At 47.0% G+C, this 22,238-nt stretch overlaps 1 protein-coding gene across 3 annotated transcripts in view; it reads right to left on the bottom strand.

Annotated features, from left to right (window-relative positions):
- mpped2a (metallophosphoesterase domain containing 2a) overlaps positions 1–21,932 on the bottom strand; it is a 60,594-nt gene extending 38,662 nt beyond the window's left edge. Inside the window, exons 1-4 of one of the 3 annotated variants that reach the window (XM_070959181.1) lie at positions 21,505–21,932; positions 21,143–21,308; positions 19,124–19,393; positions 2,391–2,572 (exon numbers count right to left, since the gene is read on the bottom strand). In XM_070959181.1, the coding sequence (XP_070815282.1) occupies positions 2,391–2,572; positions 19,124–19,236 (295 nt within the window). In that variant the 5' untranslated portion in view covers positions 19,237–19,393; positions 21,143–21,308; positions 21,505–21,932. Of the gene's footprint in view, positions 1–2,390; positions 2,573–19,123; positions 19,394–20,191; positions 21,086–21,142; positions 21,309–21,504 lie in introns of those variants that run through there. The other 2 variants (XM_070959166.1, XM_070959173.1) reach the window with 2 other exon arrangements.
- Positions 21,933–22,238: the final 306 nt, after the last annotated feature.

Below are 22,238 nucleotides of genomic sequence, written 5' to 3'. Positions count from 1 at the left end.
AGCTGGCTGAAATGAAAGATACAGGCGTTCACCGACTGAAGGAAGTATTTTATACTTTACTACAATTTCATCAATATGGACATTTGAAGCCAGGACAGACCAGTTTAAATTCCTAAAATCTCTATACCCTCTTTATCCTTAAAATCTGGTGAAATTACAGCTTTAATACCCAAACTTAACACAGAAAATGTTTTTTGTTTGTGGTATTTTAGTTAATTTCTTGCCCTCCGCCCACAGTTTGATAACCAGGTGTCAGCTCCACACTCACAACCTTCAACAGGACATTAGCAGGCAGGGCGCTCCCAGCTACACCGAGCCATTTTCCACTTTGCTCTGCATCGATTCCCCATTACGGCCGATATCGCTGTTTTCACCCCGGCTTAACAAAGTACAAACACACGCTCGCAAACACACACGCTTGATGCAGCTGTCCGTGTTGATGGATGGAGGAGTTTGAAGGAAAAGCTGACCGGTGTGTCCTCCTGCTGCTGCCAGGTGCTGCGTTTGCGGTGACGCTGCAGAAAAGAGGGGGAAGAAACGGGGGCACGCGTGCACGTGTGTGGGGTTTTTACCCTTTAGGTTTGTGTGGAGAATTAGGGCACAGCACCTGGCAGTACAGCCTGGAAAAGTGGGTTCACTTACTGCAGCTGACCTGAAACGTCAGGATTTAAAGGCTGACATATAAAGAGACTGTTTGTTGAATCATTGCAAATACACAGCAAACCTGCATCAGGCTGCAGCAGCGATCAGACGCTCAAACACCCCTCGTGTTCGTCCATTATTGCGTTAACAGGCCGGGATCAAGCTCTTAAACATCTTGTTTCTTCCATTCAGGCCATGCCGGCATCTAGCAAACGCCCTCCAGAGAGGAAGAGCAAAGAAGGAAGGAAGAGGAAGAGCAGGGTTTGACACGGCTGTGCGTGAGGATTGAGATGTTTTAGCTTATATCTGGGGGTACTGAGCATAAGGAAGGACAGTCAAGACTGTGCTTTGGGAAGTTTCTATAAAACTGGATGAATCCGCTGTAGCTGCTGTGAATGCAGACCGTCTGCAGCTGCTTTCGTCTTTGGAGAGGCAGGACTCTGACAGCCACCTTTCAGCTCTACAGGAAGTGAGCGTTTCATACTCACAACACAGATTCTGAGAGCAGCACAGCTTTAACCTGAGGGGGGTCTGTGGGTTCGACTAGAACAATAAAAATAGGTCAGACTACTAAAATCAGCTGTTTTCTCTATTGTAATTATTCACTGTTTAATCTAACATAGTTTTCATGGTGCTTAAACGAGACCCGACGCCCCGAGTCGGGACCTGAAGCTGGATTTTGAAGCTGGATCACTGCCAATCTTCAACTCCCTCAACGCTTCTCCAACATCAAACCGCTTCCTGTTTCTTGTCTTCATCCACTTTGTGCAAAGCGCAGAGGCGTGTCCAGAGAAAACACGACTTTAACCTCAGCCGCTGGACTGTCTTTGCGCTCCCTGTTTATTCGCCTCCATCAACCAATGGGAGACACGAGGAGGGACAAGCTAGCATCATGCACAGCGTGAGACAGTGTGACAGATCAGCTTCTGACTGATTTCAACACCCCGGTGTCCTTTTCACTCTCGTCTCCGTCTGGAGTCGTGAGGCTTCGGGATACGCGCAAACATTTTCAACTCACGCAGACATGTCTTCGCCTCCATTCACGCCACCCAGGGCGCTTTTGTCCACTTGCGTCTTTCCGTTTGCTTTCCATGCAGTTGCAATGGCGCTAAAATTTTCCCTGCATTCAGTCCTTCAGAGGTTTTCAGAATGCACTTTAGACGTCGCGCTCATACCGTTAAAGGTTGTTTTGTGGTGTCTGTTGAGGGCTGGGACAGAGACAAAAGAACTGACATGTTTTCAAGCGTTGCAGGCCAGTGTGGTGGGTGGCACTTATTGATTCATGCACTTGGTGAGAGGGAACGTCAGACTGGGAGTGTGTGTGTGTGTGTGTTTTGGAGAGTGTGTGTGAAACATGACCACGTGAGAGGGACAGAAATGCTTCAGCTCTCGCCTGGAGGGGCCAGAAATGAAACACAGGCTGCTGGGACACACACACATGCGCGCACACACACGCACAAGAGCCGAGCACTCCCACCCACAGCATGGGGCCAGAGGGAGAGGTCAAAGGTTAACTGAGCCAGGGTGTTAGGTCAGAGGGGTTAAACTGGACACTTTAGCACAGCAGTTGTGGGGTCAACGGGGGAGGGCTGGGGGGAATCACTGTGTGGTCCAGTTACTGCTTATGCTTGCGACACGTCTCGTGCCTCGGCCGCCCCCCCCCCCCCAACGAAAGCCTGCGCGAGTGTGAGAACAATGCGTGCGTCCAGCGGCGCGCGGGCGAATGTGCGTCTGAAGCGGCTCAGTACCTAGCCAGTCGTTGAACTTCTTGACCTCGGAGGGCAGGCCCAGCTCGGTGAAGTCACCCATGTGAAGCAGCACGTCGCCGTAGGGCATCTGGATGCCGTCTGTGCGCGAGTGTGTGTCTGACACACACACAAACCTGGTGTGTCCTGCTGGCTTGGGAGTGTCATAAGGAATGGGGTCCACCCTGAAGAGACAGAGACAGAGAGACTGTTGAGAGCGGGGCTGGACAACGAGACCTAAACTTTGCGTTCATACGCCATCAGTGGTGCCTCTTAATTCTCACATACTTATTTTGATTAATTATCATCTGGCAAAGAATTTCAGCTGCTGCTCAGAGTTGAATTCTATGAGAATTTGGCTATTTATTTATTAGAAAACCTCTGATAAGTTAACACTTTACTGATTAATTAAAATAAATGAGGGTGTTACAGGCCGCAGGAATATAAAAGAGAAATACAACATACACATTCTATACAACTATAATATTGCTAATGGGAAAAAATGGTTAGTGTTTCTCACTACTGCACAGCAGATAATAAAAATATGCAACACAGTATATAACAAGAAGTACATGCACAGGCGGTGGCGGGTTCGAGTCTGGACGGGGGCCTCCGTGGCGTGGCGTCCCCCTCCCTCGCCCTTATGTTGCAGTCGCTTTCAATAAAGGTTACAAAAGACAAACTGGGAAAAAAGCAAACTGTAATACCAGTAAATCATGCATGGCCGGGTCGAGATTTATAATGTCAGTGACTTCATTTGGCTGAACTCAGGTCAGTTTGTTGTGCAGCCCGAGCGAAGACATGTGCAGCGTCGTGGACTTACACCTGTCTTATTGTGCTGAGTGACATCAGTGCTGCAGCTAGTTTTGCTCTGATCTGTCGATCACCTGCCGGAAACACTCCTTTAACAACATGCAGTGAATTTCATGCCATGTTTGAGTAATGTTAGTATTTATGGAAACTGCAGCCGCACGGGTTACGGATTACAGACGGACACTGTGAAAAGAGACATAAACTGACTGTAAAGTATATGTATTATTGCTGAGGTGCAGGAATTGCAGGTGTTTACCCTCAGCTTCACAAGTTGTTGACACGGTTTGTGAAGATTTTCAGCTCTTCAGGTCATCTGCAGACATCTAAAAAACGTCCTCAGCACCTCAGCTGTGACTTCCTCATAATCTATACCAGACGGCCCACACTGCAGCTCGACGAGATCAATCTGAAAAGGGCTGTATAAATTCTAAGAAACTAATTTCTTACCCATCAAATGACGCCGTCATCAGTCAAGTATGTTTGATTCCTTTTCATCGCCGACAAAAAAAAAGACCCAACTCGACCGATCTTGAAGCAATGAAATTTTCCACTTATTCATAAGACGTCTGCCCTTGGTTTCATTTAGCCATTTTATAATTTTGAACATTATTCCCTGTAAAAAGAGCTGCAATTCAAAGAATGTGCCCTTTTCCCTCTTTGTGATATTTTAAAAAGGTGCACTCGATCCAGAAGCATATTTTTAGGAAATGTATGCTAATTTCATACCAGATAGCAGAGGGGACGCAGCTGAAGACTGGAACCTTAAAAAGATGATTTGTTGTGCAAAATAAATTACATGGTCTGCAGAATAATGCGAAATGCATCTGGAAGAAAACAGTGAGAAATGTGCGGTTTGGGGCTGGAAAAACAACCAGCGCTCGGGTTGATTTGTGCACACAAGGAGGGCAATGGCTGCTTTGTGGCATCAGCTTGGCTAAAGAGACGGTGAATTAAGGCATGCCATGTCCTTTCTATCCATTATCTAAAGAAAAACACTTAGACTCAAGTCTGGCTGGAAAAAGCCTTTTCTTCAGCCTTTTTGTTCGATGTGAGCACGTCTGTTAAAAAGGAAGAAAAACCTGTACTTTTTTCTGACTGAAAGGAGGGAAAAAAAATCATCTCGTCTGTAATTGAAGTCTACAATGTGCAATCTTCCAGCACTCTGCCACTAGACCATTATTTCATTAGAAGGGATGTCACTCTGTCGACAACATCAGACACATAATCAACGCTGCAATCTCCAACCTGACAAGCACACACACACACACACACACACACACACACGCGCGGTTAACTTGCATGTGTGCACAAACATGGCATAAAAACATCCGCAGAAGACGACGAAATCAAAAGGTTTCAGATGGGAGACGACGTCATTAACAGAGACGGAGAAAATGGGCACCTCGGCACAAAAGGAAATGTTATGGGGGGGGGGCACGTTGCATTTGAGGAGTTCTCATTTGGGAAGCAATTTTCCTGTTTTTCCATTTCTAGGGCATGCTGAGCCGAATATTAGACACAGGAAGGCTTCACGAACAATAACAGAGAAGTAACGAACACCAGGGGTCGTCGTGACGTGTTAATCGCTGGACGTGAACTCCAGAGGGACGAGATGTCGAATAAAAGAAACGCACATGAAGCCAGACTGCGCAGCACTCACAAACAGCCTGGGATCTGTTGTTGTTCTGTTTTGGAGTTGAACTGTCATCTGCAAGGTCTTGTTGTTTGTAGGACAACGGTGGACAAGCTGGCGACCATCTGCAGCGTGTAGTCACTGTGTGCAGCCTGGAGTCCAGCCACCATCTGCAGCCACTATCTGCGGTCAGAAGTCTGCAGCAGGGGCGGCGATTCGGATAAAATCCTCAGTCGTGATAAACAAACGGGCTGTTGGTTCGCAGCAAGTCTGCAGAACAGCTTCAGCGCTCAAAGAGTCGAGGAGGGAGATGTTCCATCATCTGGTGTCACGGTGAGGGCGTTGAGGAGCACTGGCTGATGTTCCCTCCGCTGTTCAGATGAGTTCATCTGGCGACTGAAGGCCATTTTTATTACTTTTCCTTTTCTGTCACAACAATTTACCAATTGAAATCGCAAAAATCATGTCAATCACACTCACTGATTTACAGCACTGACCTGACCCGACCAGCGATGCTAAAGGGATCGATACCTCAGTAGTAACAGCAGCCAAACCTAATTGACAAACGCCGCCATAATCGCACAGCTCTCGTCTCGGTCTAACCACTATTCGCAGTCGCCATCAGGAGCTGCAGACTCGCCGCATCTCGAGTCGTCCACAAGTGCCGCTTCTGCCTCTGCACAACTGGATGAATTGAAAGCTGCAGGGCAAGAAGAGGTCTGATTCTGACACGCTGGCTTCAGACAGACAACAGCGCTGCTGAGAAACACGCAACAGCCACATTCGTCTGGACGGAGCCAACGCAGGCAGCTCTGGCAAAAACATGCAGCATCGTCCGGCTAAAAAGTTTAAACTAATTCAACTTTTTGCAGCAACACAATGTGACATCATCCGGCAAAGCGCTGCACTGGCCGATCACAATCCTCTTATATATTATTAACCACCATGCAGCTCTTCGGCATCTCATAACTTCAAAACTAATGGATCTGTACCTCCTGGATCATATCTTACTGTATTATTTTACTGGCACCTCAAGCAACACGAGCTGTTTGTCTGAACACCTGAACAGTGAAGGCATAAGAAACTGATGCAGCTAAAAGCAAATGCTCCAAAAGCCTTTTACGTTTAGAAAAGACCGCTGGACTGATCTGTTTTGACGTCCTCATTGATGCATCTGAACACCACGGATGAGCTGGAGCAACGCTTGTAGACTGAATTTGTAAACCCGGTTTGTTTGTGTGACTCTGTGTCTGTAGCGTTCAGCCTGTGGCTTGTGTTTTCCCGTCTGTAGCGGGCAGTCAGCGCTCAGTATTTGGTCGTCATCTTTCACAGCTTCAGCTGGAAGATCTCGGCTTTGCTCAGAGATGCCGGAGCCCAGTGAGCAGCCCCGGACTCCATATTCAACACGCTGGACAAAATGGAAAAGCTAGCTGCAGAGAAAATGATATTTACTATTGACTGTGTGCAGTAAATATGCCTCTGCGCTCGTATACGCACGCACACATTAACGTGAGCCACCGGAGCAGCGCATGCAGGCCGGTGTAGCTGGTGATTAGATTTGGTTCTCCGCTGGTGCCTGGACGTCATGCAGCTTTACAGGATTCGACAGTTCCCGTCATGGAGGAAGGACGAATGCAGAACCACATGGGATGACAGAACACCGGCTACACACACATATATATACACACATATGCAAGCATGCATATTAAACAAAGCCAGGAGAAAAACAACCTCCTTCTCCTCCCCTTCCCTTTGAGATTTAATCCACCCTGAGAATGTAAGTAAATACCAGCAGCCCCTATCAATTAAAGCAGGTCCGGGCCAAGAAACCTTCATGATAGTGCTGCATAGGTCTCTCACACACACACACACACACACACACACAAAGAGAGAGGGCCCCTGTCCTTCCTGTTAACATATGACTGTATAACAATCCAGAGGTTCATTAGTAATGTATACAGGAGTTCAGGAGTTCAGCAGTGCAGCACAGAGCCTCTGATCTATTGTAAACGGAGACAGTGAAAATGAAAAAGTCTCCTTGTGCTCCAGCAGCAGGTAAGAGAATATTCTCCAGTGACGGACTGAGCTGTGTTAGCAAGGAGGTTCGTGTTAACATGTCTGAGCTTCGGCGTGACATCAGAGGGAAGACTGTGGAGGGAAAAGAGTGGGGGAGAGGAGAAATGCTAATGCGCTCGAGGAGGGCAGGAGCACACTCTCAAATCCGCCATGACATTGGAGCTGACACAAAACCGAGGTCTGCGGCTGCAGAAATATCTGCTGGATGAAGAAACGTCTGTGATCCCGCAGAAAGCCCGCTGCATTAACTTCTCCTCACCTACGGCTGCTGCAGCACCGCGGCATTACAGGTCTCTGATCAAAACCAAGACGGCTAATCGCGTTCATCTTCCTGCATTTCAGGATGGCACTAATGCATCTCTGCAACCGCACGTTCACTTTCACTGTGATCGTGAAGCCGCCACCAGCCAGACGCTGCTGTGCTCTTAATCACGAAATACAAAGATAAGAGAAGATCTTCCTCGTTTGGGAGCCAGAACGAGTTTTCTCTCTGAATATCGAGCCAGTTTGCTCTTTTTCTCTTTGCTTGCTCTGCTTTAACATCTCAGACTGCCGTTTATTCGCATCACACGATGCTTCACATCCAAATGCTACGCTGCTTTCATGCGAATTAGAAGAAGCCCTCGATATCATTTTATGGTGTAATTATTAACATTACAGTCTGCAGTAATATCAAAAAAGCCCATTAATCATACAAATAGCACATTTAAAATGCAAGACTCTCAAAAAAGTTAGATGCTGATGCTGGGATTGATCCCGTGCGCAGTTATTGGTTGCATGTGTCATATAGAGGAACATAACATTGAGGGGAAGTATAAATCAGCATGGGAGAGGCAGGAGGAGGGACGGGGGAGTGCTCCCTCACGTCTGTAGGAGGATATTCAATTTGACTGAGCGCACTTGGCTCCGTGGCCTTCTGGAAAACACACAAGCCGACGGGGTCAAAGTTCAGCCCGGGCTTGCTTCTTCAAACGCGACACTTCACTCGCAGCAGATAAGGTCGCCGTTCATGTCACGCTCCGTCTCCCCGAGCTCTTTAAGCAAGCCACATAATCGTTGTGATTGATTGCAAAACGTCCTCAAGTTTGTTCTGAACCCCCCCTCCGAGTCTTCACGTCGCCCAAAACAGGCTGCGCAGCCAAAAAACTGTCCGGCTGAAGAGCTCTTACCATACGTCACAGTGTCTGTTCCACTGAAAGGCTGCTATGCACCACTGTAACAGATAACTTCATGCTCTGCTGTGCCTGTGATCGACAGGCGGTCTATCCAATCAGCTGCCAAGCGTCCGCCCCTTTTAATTTCCAGGTACGACTTGGTTGCAGCCCTGCTCTACAACACGGCCAAAAGCACATGAATAATGGATGAATGAATGTGAACGGCTGAACGTTGCCTCCATACATCATCCTAAAACTACAGGCATTAATCTGCTGCTCCTCCTCTCTTCTGCAGGGATTTGCTCCCATTTAGCCACAGGAGCATGATGACGATGCCTGGCTCCAGTTCATCCCCCAGGGTCTGAATGGGGTTGAGGTCACGACCAGTCAGGCGCTTCCACAGCAAACTGGGAAACCCATTTCTTCATGGGGAAACAGGAAAACAAAAACCAGCCTCAGCAAGCTTGCACCGCAGCATATTGAGACTGGGTTGAATATTCTGGCCCCCCTCCCACCCGAGTCCTTAACGGGGTCAACGACCTCTGAGCTGCCCACTTGTCTCAGACAGAAACACATGTCAATCACAGACTGGTCTGGATCTCTACCTGCTGCCACCTGCTGCACAAGGATTAGCCCCCAGCTCCTCCTCCTCCTTCCTGCTCCTCCATTGTTAACGGAGTCGACCTGCTAATGATTTCTCATCAATAAGGCGACCAGCGGGGCCGCGGCCACCTAAAACGTCCGGGGTCAAAGGGGAAATAGACTGCTAATCAACTAGAGCTGCCCTGTCTATACATGAAAAACAGGATCAAGACTCGTAGACTCGCTGCTTTACAGGCCATCAGGAGCACGAGGCTGGGATCAATGGCACTCTATCTGCAATGATTATTGGAGTGTGTGTGTGCAGCTGCAAACTTACACTCCTCAAAATACCATCATTCTTTCATGTGCATTCATCAATAAACATTTAATATTCGTTCAACACATACAGCAAAGGTTACCATCACTGGATGTGAGATGAAAGTCAGATTTGATTTGACAAATCTCAATCAGAGACTGGAAATTTTGGGAAGCAAACACAAAATTACTGTGAGTAAATCTGAAGTTAGCACAAGCAAAAATGTTCTTAATGCTTCGAACAATCTGTCAGTTAATCAATTATTAGATTCACAGAATGAATGTGAGGATGTGCAGCTTTTCTGATTTATTTATATTTATTTTAGCCAAATATCATAATGCAGAATTACAAAATTAGGACGTTTCACTGTGGTTCAAATGCATCAGGCTGCGCTGACAGAAAGACGATCAGAAGTAAAATCATGGCAGCCGTACGTGGACGGCTGTACTTGAACGTCGAACTTCCCAGCAAAGACTGTCGGAGAAGATTTTATGTTTGTGTCCACTACACTAAAAGACTGGTACGTTTAAAAGACAATCACAGCTGAGCCCGAGACAAAATAGCTCCTGTTGTTCAGCTGAGCTCACGCTGTCTTTATCGCTCTTTCAGGAGAAACATCAAAACACAATGCTCCCCATTTCCTCTGTCTATAACCTCTGCATCAGCTCCCCTCCCCCTCCAACACACTCACACTCACACTCACACACACACACACACACACACCCACCGCTCACTCATCCACGGTGCAATACCATTTCTCTGAGAGGAGCAGAGAGAGCGCCTCTCTTATCTTCTGCATTTCAGCCGTCTGCGCTAATTCAATAAACTTCAGAGGAACAAAATGAACACAGGAATAACGGAGAGGCGGTGGCGGGGGTGGGGGTGCACCAGGGAGCAGAGAGTGAGGCAAAGGTGGGAGACGAGAACAAGCAAACAAGAAAAGCCGACAGGAAAAAGGGCAAGAGCGCAAACAGGTACAAACAGAAAGGGGAGAAAAACGCAAAGAAACACGAGTACACTGTAAAAAACATGCAAGTGAGAATTAATTTTAAAGAACGGTGACTGATGCCCCCACCGCCGCTGCCGCCCCTCCTTACTCCATTTGCTCAGGCAGGGTGCGTCCTCCTCATCCCTCCCATAATGGCAGAGTTAGGCACACAAAGCCTGCATTGGAATATCAGCACCGGAGGAACCTTCCGGCGCTGCGCTGGGAAATAAATTGCTTCTGCTAATGCCCCTTTCATTACGGCACAGCCTTTAATTGTGCTGCTGACAGTCCACCTGGCTGCAGGGCTGATGGGAGGGAGGCTGAGGACCCCGGGGCCAGACACCAAGCAGGGGAGCGCTGGGAGAATAAACTGGTGGAGGAGCATTCACCTGGAGAGAGACTTTAAGGCATCGAGCGACGGCTATTCAAGCGCTTCCTGCAGACATATTTTCTTCCATCCAGGTGTAACTACTCACCAAAAATACAATCATGCTTTTAGAGGATACTCTCACACAATTAGGATCGAGCATCGAACCCCAACACTACTGAAAAGTGTGTCTGAGCGTGTAAAGCTGGCAGCGAACGTCTCATCAGACTCACGATCTTCTTCGCATGTTCGTGCACAGCTGCTTGTGTTTAGACACTCTTTGAGGCTTCTTTTGTTAAACAGAGGAAAGGGCTCGTAGGACAAAAGTAAAATTTCCTCTTAGTGCTTCAGGTAAGGATTATTTTGACTGTGCAGCGTGCACAAACGGCTGCGTCATGAAGCTGAATTATGAAAGCTTGATGAAAATCATCCCTTGTCTCTTTTTCATCAAGGTGAATCTAAAATCCTCACAGCTGCTTCGGATGGAAAATGTTCGGGCCGACAGAGTGACAACAACTCCCAACGCAGCAGAGATTTAATGATGCACCTCCATTTCTGAAGGCGGGATTTGGGAGTCGCCATAGATCCAATGAAAACACCGTTGAGACGAGTCACGTGTATTATAAACAGAACGCTGATTGCTGGTAAAGGCAAACGCGCTTTAAGCTGCACAAGCGGAGGGCTTGTCAGGCTGAGAAGTTCCAGGCTCGGGCAGCGTTACCGCCGTTTCATGTCAACCGGGAGGTGACATCATCGGATCGTGCCCCGCGATGCCAGGCGTCGAGGCTCCGAGGCCAAAATCTCAAAGACATCAAAAGGGCTTCAATCTCCACAACAGCAGACCTGTCCAATGTCAACTGTCACTTAACCCCCCCCCCCCCCCCCCCCCCCCACAACACCACCAACTCCACCGCCGCTACCCGCCGGGCTCCAGCAGCAGGTCAGGGGTGGAGAGGGAACTTAATCAAGGGTTCTCCTGTTACAAAAGCCCCTCCACTCCTGGTGGCGAGCGGCGGCGGGCGGACAGAAACAAAAGGCCACGAGATGGGGCCGCCGCTTTGTTCTCACGAGAGCCGGACGGCTGCAAACCGATTGAGAGGAAAACACGAGGCCGCACTATTAATTAGAAGAGCTTTTTTTTTTTAATGCACAAATGATTAATGGCCACAGATTTTCAGGCTTTTGAGGCGTTTTCAGCTCCCAAAAACTCTGATTGTAGAACATCAACAGATTGAACTGCTGCTTGGTTTTAAGCTGATTATTGGCCAGTTTCTGGTTGAGGGAGGAGGTTCTTTTGCTCTTGACGTATCCGTCCCAACGTCACTTTCAGCCCATGACAACAGCTGGAAAGTTAACTTAACGTTTGTTACGCTGATGAGGGAAACATGTCGATTTAACAGTCTTTATTTCTAACAGTCCGTTATAGCTCATCCCTCTCAGACTCATCCCGCCAAAAAAGCCGACTTTCTAACAGAGCTGTTCTGTTTGAATCCATCCAATAATGGAGGATTTCGGCTTTAGAGGGCTCCACTGCAAACGGCCAATCACCCAAACAGTCATCGAGCATTATGATGAGATCATAAATATGTGTGGGGAATCAGCAGCACAGACCAGACAAAGGTTAGAGAACAAAAGCCCGAACATGTTCGAGCTCCTAAAAGTGGATCATCTGTCATCTGGAGACACTTTGCCTGAAACCCAGACGACCACAAACAAGAGCAGATCCGCGACCGAGTTTGACTTCAGGTTGGAGCTGCACCACAAGCTAATAAAATACTGCGACAATTACAGTAAAACAGTAACAGCCCAAACCTTTTGACTCTGCGGCTGCTGCTACTCTGGGAACCGCTGCGCTAAAAAAGTAAAAACAAATGTTTGAGCTCAGACATTAAATTCAATATTGTCCCCCTGGTTTCTCCCAAACCGAGACAAATGAGCGCCGCTTGTGGCTGCGATGAAAATATTTAGCAAAATGAGAAAATAAGTGGAGGGAGCGGAAAGGCACGAGGGTCTCAGAAATGTCCACAGTTCAGCCTGAAAGTCACACATTTCCCCACAATTACATAATAACCTGAGGGTCTTCATCGTCCCCGCTGCTGGTGTGCAAACAAGGTTTTGCTTGTTCATTGGTCCCTTCCTGTCCGGTCGCCACACGACCTGTGTGATTATCACCTGAGCGGCTCGGCCGGACCGATCCGTCACGAGCTGATGTTCGTCGTGCACGTCCTGTGAAAGCAGAATACTCCCACATTCACAGCACGGCCCCGCCGCACAAAGAAAACAAGGACTGCTCTCAAGGAGTTCATTAATAAAAACCGGGATAAAGGCGTTAAAGGTGTGAAGGCCGCGTTCTGCTGCGCCGCTTCCTCGCAGCTCGTGTCAGAATATCCACGCATGTGGATGCAGGCGGCGGAGTTAAATGATTCATACTTACGAGCTCCTCAATTATTCAGAGGGCGGGAATAATTAACAAGGCATCTGGAGGAGAAGGAGTTTGTTAAATGTGGATTTTTGGGGGGGGGGGGCAAAGAATTTCCATTTCCCGGCATTGAAATGTTCTGAGCTCAGGCGTCTTCATGGAACGACGCTTTGGAAAGAATAAACAAGCATCTGACGAGGAGCATTGTAACGTCCTCCACAAGCTCACCATGTTTTCAGGACGCAGCTTCACCTCTGAGCTGACAAGTGAGGCTTGGGAAATGCTCATTTGTGATTGGCTGCTGGGTGTCCACATTGTATTGGTCAGTAGTTTTCACACTGTTCTGTGTCCAAAAAGGAAAAGGCTCTTTGCTTTGTCACCACAGAGTCCTAAAAGCCTGAAATGAGTTAGCGTCGCTGCACCTCCTGCTCCCTCGTCTCCAAATTGGTGCGGTTTTTTTTAATACACTTTTGGTGAGATGAATGAAATAACAACAACAGCCCAAGCTTAAAGAGTAATAATAATAAATAATAATTAATAACCCACTTACGAATTCTGAAGCTTTCACGGGTCTTATAAAAGTCGGTTGCTAACAAGTGGCTAAATGAGACCACGGAGGTTTTCGGGAACATCTACTCGCTCGTTCGCCTTTACAGCCTCGCTGTGTTTACGCTCCTGCAAGTGACCCTGATTCAAAGTTTCCAACTTGTAGATTTATCAGTTCATAGTCATCGTGTAGCAGGGGGCTTAGCGGTGGTGATGCTAAAGTTATGCTCCTCACGTTAGCGTTTAACTTCTGGCAGCTGCATTCACACATTTATGAAGATTATCTTGATGAACAAAAAGCTTATTTTCCAGGAAAATCTAAAATCCAGTGGAAAATCCAATTGGCCTCTTGTCGAGGGAACCGGGCTGATGCTAACTTAGCGTTGGCCTACAAAAACACGTCATCCTTGCAGCACTCTTCTTCCTCAAACCATTTATGTGGGCGAATACTTTCTCCATTTAGTGTTTAATTCCTTTGAATCAGGCCGCTCTTCAGCCAAGTACAGAAAACCTCTGAGTGTTATTTATTATTTCATCAGATTTAAATCATCAGTATTTATTTAGCCAAAGTTGTAGCCGCTTTGCGTTAAGACAAAATTAAACAAATTATTCTGAGGGTCTGTTAGAGAAAAACATGTCTGTATTCCTCCTGTAATAAGGTTTGCTTTGGCATCAGCACATAAACTAACGCATCATCAGTGAGAATGAAACTCTTCGAAAGCGTCAAACATCAGATTTTAATCCCCAGTGAACGATCTGACGCGGTGCACTTCTTAGCTCCACGTTATTTAGGCTTTGGATCAACTCATGTAGCCATTTTCTTCATAATTTCAACAATATTTCATTTAAGCAGCTGTCTGAACAACTGAAATACTTAACAACCTTCATCTCTATTAAGATTTGCACTTAAATAATCAATTAACAATAATATGCCAACAATTCTCAAACACGAGAATCTGTCCTCCGTCACTGTAAACTGAACGTCTTTGAGATTTGCAGGACAAAATCTGAAGACGTCTGTGAGAGATCAATCGAGAAAACTATCAACCGAGTAACTGATAAGAGGCCGATTTGACAGGATGTTTTAAAGCTATGTGGCTGCAGATCCTCCAGCTGATCCGTCCATGAAGTCAAGGTAACGTCATTATGCACCTGATTTATATTTCAATTAAATTCAGCTTTACTCGTACATTATGAGCACGATAAGGTTGTTTCCTCATTGCCGACTTTGAGGGAAAATAAGAGCTCAAACAATAAAAATCAGGCAGTTTGATGTTCAGTTAGAGATTAAATGCATTAATAACTTTTTTTTTACAGAGCTTCATTAATCAGCCATCATCTTTTTCCTGCTGCGAACGGGCCTTTAAAAATCCACCTCGATATTGATATTGACAATAATCACCAGCTGCAGCCTCGCTGGGATTAAATCATAAGAGGAAACTGATGTTCTGAAGCTCTGAGAATATGACTCCAGTATGTCCAAATAATGCATATGATGTCACACGTTAAGATTTCTTCATTTCTTAAATTCTATAAGTTCTCACTCGACTTAAGGCCCCTCTGCTTTCAGCTCACCGTCCGTCTGTCTGTCTGCTTCTGTGTCGCAGTCTGGCCCAGATCCTGCTCAAATTGGATTTGAAGCCATTAGCGTCCCAACTCGAAGCATATGTTCCAAGTTGCTGAGCATTTCATTTCACGAGACGACGATGAGGGGGCAGAAAAAAAAAAAAAAAACACAGACGGCGCAGAAAAATAAACCAGGCGCAAACAGGGCCGGGCCGAGCCTGCCGCTCGCTCGCTCACAGACAGAGACCCCCCGAGTCAAAGCCCACTCCGAGGCCACGTTCCTGAGCCTGTGCACGTGCACATGGGCGTGTGCACGCTCTAAACGCATGTTTTCATATGCGGTTCAGACGGCGATGCCTTACACGCCACACAAAAGCCGCTGCTGTGCTCCATCACAGAAATCTAAATATTCTGTCGTTTGGGTTGGGGCGCATTAGAGCGGGGATTGTATTTCAAAAGGCAGGCAACCCCCCCGAACTTTTTTTTTTCTTTTTTTTTGGCTTTCAGAGAAGCAACAACTTTATTTATGCCCAAACACTGTGGATGCAGTGAGCGAGAACCCCCGAGCAAGTCGGATCATTATCTCTCAAAGCTAAACAAGCCTTTACTTTCCCAGAACAGAGCGTGTATTCTATAAGCACTTAAACGTAGCGGGGGGATGGGCTCATAGTGTGTGTGTGAGTGTGTGTGTGTGTGTGTGTGTGTGTGTGTGTGTGTGATCCCGGGGTTCCCAGTCTGAGTTTAAGAATGGCAGGGTAAAACACTGCAGGCTCTGTGGAGGCCAGGAAACAGCCTAATGTATTTATCCAAACACATATCTGCTGAGAGGCCCCACGGCTTCGACACATCCCCTTCCTACGGGGGCTTCACCTCCAAAAACCGCCGCAGTGAAAGTGGAAAAACCAGCAGGGCTGCCGAACACGGGCAGCGAGTGATTGCACTGATTATTTAAATGGTTTTATTATTTGCTCCAAGTTTAACAGCGTTTCTGCAGCTTAAACATACATCAGCGTTAGCTTTTCCGCTGCCGCAGGACCCTGAATGCATCGTTTTTTACTAAACACACCTAATAAACCGCTTCCTTTTTACAAGGCAAACATCATCAACAATCTGCTCTGGTCTTTCTGGACTAAAACTAAACCGTCTCCAGATGACAGATCCACTTTTAGAAGCGTTTTCAGGGTTTTCCTCTCGAACACAGGCGAAGAGATTTCATGTCAGGTTTCTCTGCTGCTTCTCCGGCTGAGTTTTGCTTATGGCCAACGGAATAAAAGGCCGAGATGAGCCACACCGAGACTTTACAGGGAGCTGAAAACAAAACCTGTCAATGCCGATCACGAAGCACGAAATAATCACAAAAAAACGGAGAAATTTCAGCAAAAACGCAACCTTGGCTTGCGGAGGTCGTGTTTTAAAGCCTGAAAATATCGTTTGTACCATCTATTATTTGCCTTGTCAAACAGGGAAAATTGAGGCAGCCTCTTCAAACAACAAACCAGAAGCTGCTCCGGCGACTCCTGCGCTGTCTGGCATGTGTTAACCTTGATTCATATTGAAGCATTTGGCCTGATTTATCGCCGTCTTTGTCAACCATTAAAATGGACTGACGTAACACAAACTGCTCGGTGACCTCGTCTCCTCTTCCACATTCATCGACGCTCGTCGTGCCGACAGCTCTGCTCGTGGCCCAAAAAATCCCAAAACAACACAGTGGCACAATAACGTGAAGCACCGGGAGGAAGGTAGGAGTCACGTTTGGCTGTTTACACGAGGCCATAATTTGATCATCTCCACAAAATAATCCTGTTTACATGAGCGTGATTATCCGGACAGAACTGCAGGAATCTGAGTGTTTGAAGTAAACAAAATAAAAACAACTTGTTCGCCAGATGTTGTTGCTCTCAGCCTGCAGATTTTAAGCTGCTGAACTTTGTCTGAAGATGTCTCCTTCATTACGTTTATGCATCTGCATGATCTCACGCCGGCCCAGACGGCCGCCACTGGCTCAACTCGAAGCAGACGCCACTTCACGTCCGCCTCGAGGTAACACACCCGAGCAACTTCACAGCGTCTCCGACCTGACGTCCATTAATGCCAATTTAACTACAGAACTCCACGTTTGATTCGGATTTATTCATTTAACATTAGCTTTTATCTTCATTTTCAGTGAGATCACAGATAAATGTAATTATGCACCAAGAGATGCAGCAGCTCAACTGGTGTTACTCCATTTAGATTTAGGGATTTATTGGAAAAAATATGCAAACGGCTGCTGTTTTCTGAGTTTTAAACTCATAGTAGTTTATGCTTTATTTGGGCCTCATTCGCTCCTACAAAGCGGTCAGTTGTCTTCCTGAGGTCCTCGTTAACACAGCAACAACAAAAAATATTAATTAATAAGACTAAAAAATGCAGGATAAGCCACACATAAACGTCAGGAAACTAATTTAAAACAACAAACAACAGAACCCAATATTAAAAAAAACTCTAACATCAATAACATCTATGATAGATTAATCATCTCGTGCTTAAATGTTTTTTTTGAAGTTGATGTTAGGAAGCAGGCTCAGGCTGAAGAGGCTCCTCAGAGAAGCACCAGGTGCTGTCAGGTAGGCAGAATTCACCTGTCGTGCCGTATAAACATGACAAAAACAGGCACGTGCTGGTTTTGCACAGAAGAAGAAGTGTGCTGTATTATTCCACATGACAGCTCGCGTGAAAAACAAAGAACTTTGTTTTAATTCAGCTCCACAGTTGGCCGGGACGTTCAGCTCACACACGTTAGCAAAGAGCTAATCTGGCAGCTCTGTTCTGTACAATCATGAGTGAATTGTGCGTGTTTTTTAAGCTAATTTGACAATCTGTGAAGTGACCGTTTTCCCTTTCTAACGAGTTCAACAGCAGAGTTTTTCACTCTTATTATGTGTCAGGAGTTCAGGATTGCAGCGTTGTTTTAACAGCTTCCAAATTTGTCTATGACAGACTATAAATGGCACTCATGTAGTCGGCGCGTGGTGTTAGCATGGGCTCCATTTCCTCACATCAATGCCTGTTCGGTGTGTGCGTGACTGTCTCAAACTTAAATTAAAGCTGTTTGTTTGGAAGCGTAAAATCACCACCGACATGCTTCAGATTTAATTATTTTGGTGAGATATTTAATCTATTTGTTGCACTTGTAATACAGAAAATGTCAAAGAGAAACTGACAAGGCAGCAGGAGTGTGTGCAGACGTTTCTCCAAAAATTATAATTACCCGGCAGAGCACAAAGTTCAATCAAAGAGAAAAATAAAGCCTGAATCATTCCCAACTTTTCACAGCAAACAGAAAAAGTCTCAAGCATGAAACCGCAACCAACAGTCAGTCACAAACCCTTTGGAAAAGCTCCAAACAGCTGTAATTAGGAGAAGACACAAAGCACAAACATGCAGCTCTGTGTTAGTATCCGTCCACACGTGAAACACACAGCGCTGTGACGAGTGTGTGCGTGGCGAGGGCTGACAGGTCGCAGCGCTCCGACCCACTAATGAGAGGCCGAGAGTAACCGCATCAGACAAGAGCTGCGCTAAGTAACTGGTCTGATAAATAAATAAGGAGAGCGCCCTAATGCGGACAAAGCGTTCATGCACCGCAACGACAACATGGCACAGATGATAACAGTCTCGGGGTGACCGCGAGGAACGGCGGCGAGCCGTCCGCAACACGCGGCGGGCAGGAAAAAAAACTCCTGAGTCAGAAAAGCTTTGAGTCAAACGTGTGTGAAGCGTTCGCCGTTTGACCTCGTGGTTCAAACCACGCGGCTCACCGGACGAACTTCAACAGAAATCTTCACCACAGCACAGCCTGAGCAGCTTCTGCACTCTGAAAGTTTGTCCTCGCTGGCCACCGTACACTCTCTGAGCTCAAGCCAATTAAATCAAAGCATAAGCAAAGACTCTGCATCAAGCTGGATCCTGATTGGCCTCCTGCTGCAGCTAAAAATGTCTTAATTTCCTCTTATTTCCCCTCTCAGGCTCCATTCTGGATTCTTCAGGAATGAGTTTAAAAGAAAACATAAAAAAAATTAAATGTGAAAAAAACTAATTACAAAATAAATAAAATCAAGATAAAAAAAGACTTGAATGAGTGCATCTTTAAAAGCTGCACATTTAATGAAAAGCACATAATTTATTTTGGCGGGGAGAAAAATGTAGTTTACTAGCTCATGGCAGGTGATCCACAGTGTGTGTGTGTGTGTGTGTGTGTGTGTGTGTGTGTGTGTGTGAGACGTGCACTCACATGTGGACGTGTGGAGGTTGGAAGCGGCTCTGGTTGATGTTGTAGTGTGTAAAGGCCTGCGTGGGGTTGGAGCTGTACTCGTCCACCGTGATGGTCACTTTGCCATGAGCCATCCTTCCGCCGTTTGGACATGAGACGCCGTTCGTTCACCGGGATTCAGCAGCGAGCCGTGCAGCGGTCATCCTTCAGAGCCGCCCCAGAAGCCCAGGAAGTCTCCCAGCGGCAGCGGCAGGGACCCAGCCGACCAGCTCGACCACGACACACTGCAGTCTGCACCGACGGGAGCAAACACACACACACACGCTGCTTTAAATGGGACCAGCAGCCTCTGAATACACTGACAGCGAGCTCTTAAAAATGACCTTTTTTTACTGTTCAAAAACATAAAATACACAAGAAAAAACTGGTGGCTTGAAGAGCTGAAACGCCTCCGGGCTGAAACAGTGGAAAGACACAAAGTGAGGAGGTGATCCTCCTCATTTAGCATCTCATTTATACACACTGTGTGTTGCATTCACAGTCCCCCTTTTTAAAGAAGAAATAAAATGCTGAAACCAAGCGACGCAACTTAAACATAATTAGCAGATTTATTCTCCCTTTTCAAACAATAAGGCATTTCGTTAAGAGAATAAAAATGATTTGAGAAGCTAAACGCCGGACTGTTAGGGCGACGATTTACAATCTGGAAGGTTTTTAATTGCTGCTCTGCTGCTCATAACCCAGTTGGTTTTAATGCAAACTAATATATTCAAATGTAAAAATTACTGCAGGCACGGCCTCGAAGGCATTAGCATGCTGAAATTAAACCAAGCAGAAAAAAAAGCTGCATGGGGACAATAAAAATATTCACAATTCATGCACAAAACAGGTCTGAAAATTACCCAAAAAAAGAAATAATGCAAAGTTCTGCTTTTGCTCTTCTCGAATGCTGCAATAACCTGAACGGCTGCGGTACAATAAAGACAAAATCAGGTAAAAAAAAAAAAAAAAACTCCTTAAATCCTGTCTGGAAAAGCAGCCAAAACGCTGCACAACAAGTGTGGATTTGCATCCTCAGAGCTCACTCACCGGGCTTCGCTGTGCGCCTCCTCGCACCCTGAGCCTCCCTCCTGTCTGACCTCCCTGACTGATAGTGAAGTGGCCACGGTGGGCTTGACAGGCTTTTTATACAAGACCTCCTGATGCAGCCAGGAGCACGAGGAGAGGGGGGGAAAAAAGGGAAAAATTGCCCTCAATTTAACAGGTCTGTCATCTTGACTTCAGCTGATGCAGTGAGTTAAAAAAAAAAGCTGTGACCTCCAGTTGTTGAATAATAAAGCAAAGAATTGTCCTATTGTCACAAAAGCATTGATCTCTATTTTCTGGGTCAGCTGGATGCTTCTTCTACGATTTGTGTAATGAATTTAAGTCAGAAAGATTAATGCCAGCCTAGAAAAAATTTAAAAAAACCTGCAAACACTCCAGACTTTACACAGCCAAGTGTGAATTAAATCACCCCGAAACCAACGAAGAAGCTGCACAAGAAAACAAGTTTGCACGGCCTTCAAAAAATAATTTCACTTCAGTTAGAAGCTGCCCTGTCAGACGCCCCGCACACGCTTCACCTCAGCGGGCTCCCAGAGCTCAAGCACTACTCCTGCGGCTCACAAAAAGCGCTCTTTCCTGCAAATGTAGGCCGAAAATCTGAGGACGGGTCGGTGTGCAGCGTGCTCCCCGGTCCCCTCGCTGTGTGTGTGTGTGTGTGTGTGTGTGTGTGTGTGTGTGTGTGTGTGTGTGTGTGTGTGTGTGTGTGTGTGTGTGTGTGTGTGTGCCTGTCTCTCTACCTTGTGGCTACAGTAGCAGCAACTAGCTCTGTAGCTTAGCCTGCTAAAACCTGCCCTGGCAGTGGATTTTTATTATGCAGGCTGTAGCTTCGCACTGAGCTGCTTCTCTCAAACGGCGCTGCACACACACACGCACGCACACACACTGTCAGTCCCGTCGGTGAATATATACGGACACACACACACTGATACACACCGTGTAGCTAACTTCACCAACGGAAATCACTCCGGTAAGCGGAGGGGGTAAAAGGCGAATAAATTGACCCTCTCTGATGCCGTGCATAGACGCGGTGTGTGCTATGCGCCGCTTGCTGCAGAAATGTACACAAAAAGAGGAGTCGGCGCGATCCTGAACTCTGCTCCTGGAATAATAAAAATCACCCAAAGGTGGTCAGTGTCACCGCTCCGCCGCGCTAACCTCCTGCTCGTCCCCGTAAATGACAAGCCACCTTTTAACCGACGGCTTTGTGTCAAGAATTTCTTTTTTCCTCCCCGTCTCCCCTCTCTGCCCTCCCTCCCTCTTCGGTTCTCAAAAGCAAAGCGGAAATGTTGCTCTACCTTCGTCGTGTGGGGTTTTTTGTGCGTTTTTTATCTGGCCGGAGAAAGAGTCTCGGGTCGGGGTCGCCCTCTACGCGGCGGCGGTGGCGGCGGCGGCGGAGGGACGCGGGTCCATGCGGCAGCAACAGGGGAGCGGGCAGGTTTGTACGCGGCAGTCCGGGGGTTGCGGCAGTCTGGGCGGGTAGGGCAGAACCTTCGACCCGGCGGGACCTCGGCTGGCTCCTGTGGAAAGAAACCAGACAAGAGAGCGAGGGGGAGAGAGCCGGAGAGGAGGGAGAGAGACGCTGACAGACAACACGGAGAGAGAGAGAGCAGACTCGGTCTGACGGAGGGGGAGCCGGAGTGCAGTGAGTCGGAGCTGCCACTGGGGTCAGAGAGCAGAGAGAGCAGGAGCGAGCACAACCCCCCGCCACCTCGCGAGCGCGCGCCCTCACCGGCGGGCACACGCGCGAAGAGGCGCGAGAGGGATGGAGAGAGGGAGGGGGAGGGAGGAGGGCGCTCGCGCAATCCCGCGCTACGTCCATGCTGCGTTCACTTGTCATCGGAAATGACATTTCAAGCAGCGACTTGAGGCAAAAATTATAAAACTGACCCCATGTTCCCTCGAACTAGATATTAGTTAATAAAGCCAAAATGCTGATGTACACAACCTTGAAATAATAACACCACTGTCTCATAACATACTTGCATAAAGGGTTTATAAGATAGTTACGTTATGAGGGGGTCATAAGTTG

Source organism: Chaetodon trifascialis, chromosome 1, assembly GCF_039877785.1.
Source record: "Chaetodon trifascialis isolate fChaTrf1 chromosome 1, fChaTrf1.hap1, whole genome shotgun sequence".
Taxonomy (NCBI): Eukaryota; Metazoa; Chordata; class Actinopteri; order Chaetodontiformes; family Chaetodontidae; genus Chaetodon; species Chaetodon trifascialis.
The sequence above is the reverse complement of the archived record's forward strand: the minus strand, read 5'-3'. Positions and strand labels throughout refer to the sequence as shown.